The 5547-nt window shown below is 44.1% G+C and overlaps 1 protein-coding gene across 2 annotated transcripts; it reads right to left on the minus strand.

Annotated features, from left to right (window-relative positions):
- Positions 1-248: 248 nt before the first annotated feature.
- Positions 249-3530, minus strand: LOC133037995 (uncharacterized). Of its 2 annotated transcripts, XM_061115887.1 has the most exons (3): positions 3315-3528; positions 1275-1514; positions 249-1202 (listed from the first exon to the last, which is right to left on the minus strand). In XM_061115887.1, the coding sequence occupies exon 3, from the start codon at positions 1198-1200 to the stop codon at positions 424-426; it is 777 nt and encodes a 258-aa protein (XP_060971870.1). In that variant the 5' UTR covers positions 1201-1202; positions 1275-1514; positions 3315-3528; the 3' UTR covers positions 249-423. The 2 variants fall into 2 exon arrangements, with proteins under 2 accessions (XP_060971870.1, XP_060971869.1); XM_061115886.1 differs by having other exon boundaries at positions 249-1514; positions 3315-3530.
- Positions 3531-5547: the final 2017 nt, after the last annotated feature.

Raw genomic sequence — 5547 nt, forward strand, 5'->3', positions numbered from 1 at the left:
CACGAGCATGGAATAGCGAGAGCTTGAAATTCTATTATCAGTAATATTCGCGTCCTTTGATTCGAGTACTTATACTTAGACATTTATTGTTCAACATAATTCCTAAGTATAGGGGCATGTATACCCGCATGTATTACTGATTGTTTGAATAAAAGTGCCTGTTAAGTTTTTTCTACTTTGTTACACCAATCTGTAATTAAAGTCGCATATATATATATAATCGCGGTCACACCAAGTTGTGATCAAAGTTGAAAATAAAATCGCAAGTACCCATGTACTGCGTAAATATTAAAATGCATACTATCCCCGCGAGGATAGAAATTTGTCCAAAAAGTAAGATAAAATTCTTTAAGTACAAAAGTGCGAGTACCCGTGTACCGCATATATAAAAAAAAAAAAGAGTGAAACTAAGATAGAAAATAATCAAGCAGCGGGAGTAGTCTCATCAGGAGCAGCCTCATCCACGATCTTGCTCACAACTTCATTCTCGACCTCCTCAGCCTGCACTCCCTCGATTTCATCTGGAAGGTTGCCTTGAGTCCGGGTAGGAGACATCGAGCGAAAGGCTTCAGCCATTTCAGCAGCTTCATCTCCAAGCAGCGAGAAGTCGAAGTCAGGGACCTTGGAGAGAGTAGTATAAATGTAATCAGACACAGCCTGATCATACTGTTTTTTCCCACTCTCTTTCTCAGCCTCCAAGTCGCGAGCCATCTCAGCGATCGTGTCCTGCGACTTCTTGAGCTCGAGCTCCAACTGTTCTTTGGCCCTGTTGACTTCCTCGAGCTCCTTGTGAAGTTCCTCCATCTTGGCCACCTCCTGCTTCAGCCTCTTTATGTTTTCTTGAAAATGGGCGTTCTGCCTCTTCAGCGAGTCAATTTCCTTCGAAGGCGTGGCCGCGGCTTTCATAAACAAGGCCACAGATTGTACGGCCAGTTCAGTAGATCGAGAAACAAGTTCCTCATAAGGAATCTCGGCCAGTAATTTTTCCTGCATGGCCAGGAAGTCGCGAGGGCGAACCGGAGAATCAATGACAACCTTCTTCCCCTTATCCTGAGTGGTCTTGGCCAACTTCTTGGAGGAATCTGCAGCGAGCGAAGTCATCACATCGCTCTTCCTCTTCTGGGCGACGACTGGTGAAGATGCCGGTGTCCCACCCTTTTGCTTGATCTTCAGGACAGGGGCAGACTTCAGGAAAGTCATGTCTACAAGCATAAAAGACAGATAAGTAAAAATCACGACTCTACCCATCACGTTATAGCAAAAGGACGAGTTACCTGAAGTTTCTCGAGGAGTTTGCTTGGAAAGCCGTTTATCTATCCGCTCCTGCTGTCTCTCAGATGGTTCTTTATATACTGGCTCCCGTTGAAGACTCGCGTTCTCGGGGATCAGTTTGTGTTCTCGCAATTTGGCAGTCGTACACAGCAATCGCCAGTCGCGATCTTGTACCGGAAGACTCCCAAGAATTTCAGCTACCCCCTTCTTATTCGCGCTAAGCGTTGGTCGAGCTGGTCTATCTGCGATGACAACAAAAGAACGAGTTAGCAAAAGATCTCGAAAAACAGAGTAACAAACTTTATCTAAGTCAACAAATATGCGACATACTGGGTCTGCGATTAAAGTCGGTTCTGATCCCAGGAACCTTAAAAACATAAAACCATTTTGACTTCCAGTCACCCATGTTCGAAACCATCCCCTCAACCCCGTTGATTTCAGAAGTCGCCCATTTACTAAAGCAAAAGAAGCCGTTATGAAGGCCCACGCTCTTTATGTCATAAAAATAACTAAATTCCTCTACTGACGGAGCTCTATGGGCGTACTCCATGTACATCGCATAGAAGGCTAGAACAGTGCGATAACTGTTGGGTGTTAGCTGAAAAGGCGATACGTCATAGCGTCTAAGAATGGCTGCGACGAAAGGATGAAATGGGACTGATACACCACATCGAAGAATGGGTATTGAGATGACCACGTCCTCTGTGGGGATGATCGCAGGGTTGGTGAACGGAAGATGCGCTCTCTGGGAGGGTTTGGGACTTTGAAACGCAAGCCGCAACAAATTTAACCTCACGAAAGTGGTGAAGTCAGATTTGACGACTCTCGAGACTAGGTCTTCGCATGAGAAAGGTTCGTTCAGTTGGGAGTCGTCAACCGAGTCCGTCCCGCTCCCTTCCGCTTCCTCTTCTTCCCCACCTGACTCGCGGGCTGGAGTAGTCCATCCCTCCTCCACCTCCTCGACCTCGATGTCAGGAGCCTGCCTCGTATGGATGAGGTAGTCGCGTGCTGACACTGTGGATTCGCTATCTCGGATATCGATTGCCCCACGGTGTTCGATCGCTCTCCTGTACCATCTTCTCGATCTCCACAGAAGACATCGCACCTAACTCTATCTCCGCAGCCTCCATTTCGGAGATGTCCGTAGGGAGAAAACTGTCCCTCTCCTGGTCCGATTCCCCGTCAAAGGCGCGACCTCCTGATCCGAGCTGCTGGCTATCCGATAGATCGCTCATCTGAAAGATACAAGATCTTTTCAGCGTGATGAATGTGTGAAAAAATAAAGATAAGTGATCTCACCCGTAGTAAACTACAAAAGTCGCATTCAGCAAGAAAGTCAGACTCTGTGCGAAAACTGACCCTTCTATCGATATGCGAGAAGAAATGTAACTATCTTTGGGCGAGTAACTCACGCATCCTCGGTTGTGCGGTATACCTCCAGAAACGGCTGGGCGTTTCCCAGTGACTCAAGAAGTATGCATTTTCGAGCATAACCCTGAAGTTACTGGGAGACACCCACCGTTTCGAGACAACCTACCAACCAAAAAGTACGATCATTCGAGCATTAACGCACGTCAACAAATGGCTGGGCGTATCACAGTATCTCAAGGGACATATAATCGCGTATATGGCCATTAGAATACTGTGACACACCCACCATTTGAAATGGCAATTAATACTCTTACCACTCAGCCCGCGACACGAAAAGATCCTAAAAGGTCTAATCAACAGTTAAACAGAAATAAGTTTGGAAACATGCGATTATTCAAGTTGTTCAACCGAACCCTCGCGAGTATTCAAATTGTTCATCCGAATGTCCGCGAGCATTCGAAGACGTGAATCAAGATAGTGATCAGTTTTTGCGGTTATGTCAATTTACAGGCCCTACACTATGAGTATTACCCAGTATCATTGACCAAAACACATAAATACCCACTAGCATACCCTCCTAAAAAGAGTTTTCCATAAGCACCCAAAACCAGAAAGAAAGCACATTTTCCCCAAAAAACAGAAAACGAAAATGCAGGGATTTAGAAGCTAACCTTTAGTTTCGATTCCTGCGGTTGTTCTCGATCACTTCTGAGAATGAAAATGCTGTGGAAAATGACAGAAAAGTTGGAATGGATTTCTTTTTTCTGGGGTGTATATACTGGGGAGAAGTTAAGAGAAAGGAGGGAAAAATGGGATATTTGATTCGTATCAAAGCGTTTAAATACCCATATCCCTTATTTATTGGGATTGTGACACGTGGCAACCAGAATGCCTAAAGTCGCCCAATCTAACGGCCAGCTATGGCCACGCCTACACGAAAACCGAAGAGTTTCGTGACGTGGCATCCTAGAGGTAATGAAAATTAATCATTACAGCCGTCATTTTTCGAAACCCTCGATGGGACAACCAAAAGGTCACCTCCTCGTGACAACCTTTCACCTGTCTCTCGAGCAGTAGTTTCCCTCAGTGACCGCTCAAGTCACATCGCGAAACTAGGGGCATGTGTTATAGTGAGATTTCTCTCACCTAGAAACTCGAGACCAGACCCCTCCTTGAAGGACACGTGTATCCAGACTTCCAGTGAAGGCTGAAATGTCCAGGAGAGGCTTCTCGAAGTTTAGACCTCGCCCAGGATAAAACCAGCGAGGTATCGCGGATGCGACTTAATTCACACCGCATAACCGTAATCCTCATCATACAGGGTAGACCCAACTCGCATATGTCAGAACATGTGCGAGTGCCTCCCTCTATACCTCCGCGGTTAGTATAGAGGCCAATGCCCTATGATGCAGTTTTGGTCCCAATGACCCAATAGCCCTAACGGACCAATGTAAGTTCGCATGTCCAGATGCTACCAACTTCAGCATGCGACGTCTGTAACGAGCGATCACCTAAGGACGCAGACGTTCCAAACGTACGTGCGACCCTACGAACTCAACAGACGGAACACGAACGGTCAACTCGCAGATGCGAAGGACGCATACGTTGATGAGTTCAGTAACTGTCATATATTTATTAATGTTAACGTTGTCTGAGTTTAATTATGACAATTTAATGTGTAAATAATGGATTAACAATAAATGTGATCCTCATGTAACCGATTGGGCACCTGCTTTGTATATAAAGGGGTGATCCGCCGTGAAAATGGACCTACGAATCCCTTGCTACAGTGGACTAAGCAGAACAAAATCTGACTGAACCACTATATTTCATCGTCTTCTGTATTTTTTCTGGCTTTGTTGTCTGTTCTCGCATTCCCATTTGAGTGCTCGCCGTTTTAGGTTGACTACTCGCATTTATATTCTTTCAAATAATTCTATCTTTTACCAGCTAAATTACACTTCTTGGTGTTGTGAAATTCTAGTAACAACAGATCCAATATCTCTTCTTTTATTTGTTCTTATTATGGAATACTTGTCTTGGAGATTCCATCTCGCGCCCAAAGAGAAAAAGTTCAGATATCACCCTCTATGTAAAAAACTCATGCTCACCAATTTGTTTCGCAAATGATTTAGTTGTCTCTGTAAAGGGGATGAGGAGTCAGGTCAAGTTATCAAAGAGGCCTTGGAGGATTTTAGCAAAACTTCTGGCTTGACTATTAATTTTGAGAAATTTCAAATCTATTTAGGTGGGTTGACTCACCCTGAGTCTTTGACACAAAGAATCAATTTATCTAATGGGAGTTTTCCTCTAAAATACTTAGGGATTCCTCTTAGACCAATCAAATAGAGGCTTGAAGATTGTGGTATTATCCTGAGAAAGATGAAACAAAGACTCTTATCTTGGGCTAATAAACATCTCTCATTTGTCGGGAGAGTTCACCTGATCCAATTTACTTTGATTGTTCTAAGGAACTATTGGATAAATGTGTCTCTTCTGCCTCAAAGCGTGATTAAAGAAATTGAGAAGCTGTCTGTGGGGGATGAAAGAGAATCGGCCCAAAATCCATCAACTAGTTGGGAGAAGGTCTGTCTTCCCAAAGCTCTTGGCGGACTTGGGTTTAAAGATGGCACCAGATGGAACAAGGCTTCGCTTACCAGGTTTATTTGGGATCTAATGAATAAAAAAGATCTGTTGTAGGTGAAATGGGTAAATGCAGTCTATCTTAAAGGGAATAATTTTTGGACTTACAATTTGAAAGTGGACACAAGCTAGTATTTGGAAGAAGTTGTGTCGTTTAAGGAATGATTTCTCTCAAGATGATATAAGGCTGTTGGTGTTGGGGAAAAATTAGAGTGTTTAAACTCTATAACTCGTCCTTGAACCAGACCATAGACCATGCTG

This window comes from Cannabis sativa, chromosome 5 (assembly GCF_029168945.1).
Source record: "Cannabis sativa cultivar Pink pepper isolate KNU-18-1 chromosome 5, ASM2916894v1, whole genome shotgun sequence".
Lineage (NCBI taxonomy): Eukaryota > Viridiplantae > Streptophyta > Magnoliopsida > Rosales > Cannabaceae > Cannabis > Cannabis sativa.

Coding starts and splice junctions, on each gene's coding strand:
- LOC133037995 (XM_061115886.1), bottom strand. CDS start 1,248: ATGGGTAGAGTCGTGATTTTTACTTATCTGTCTTTTATGCTTGTAGAC.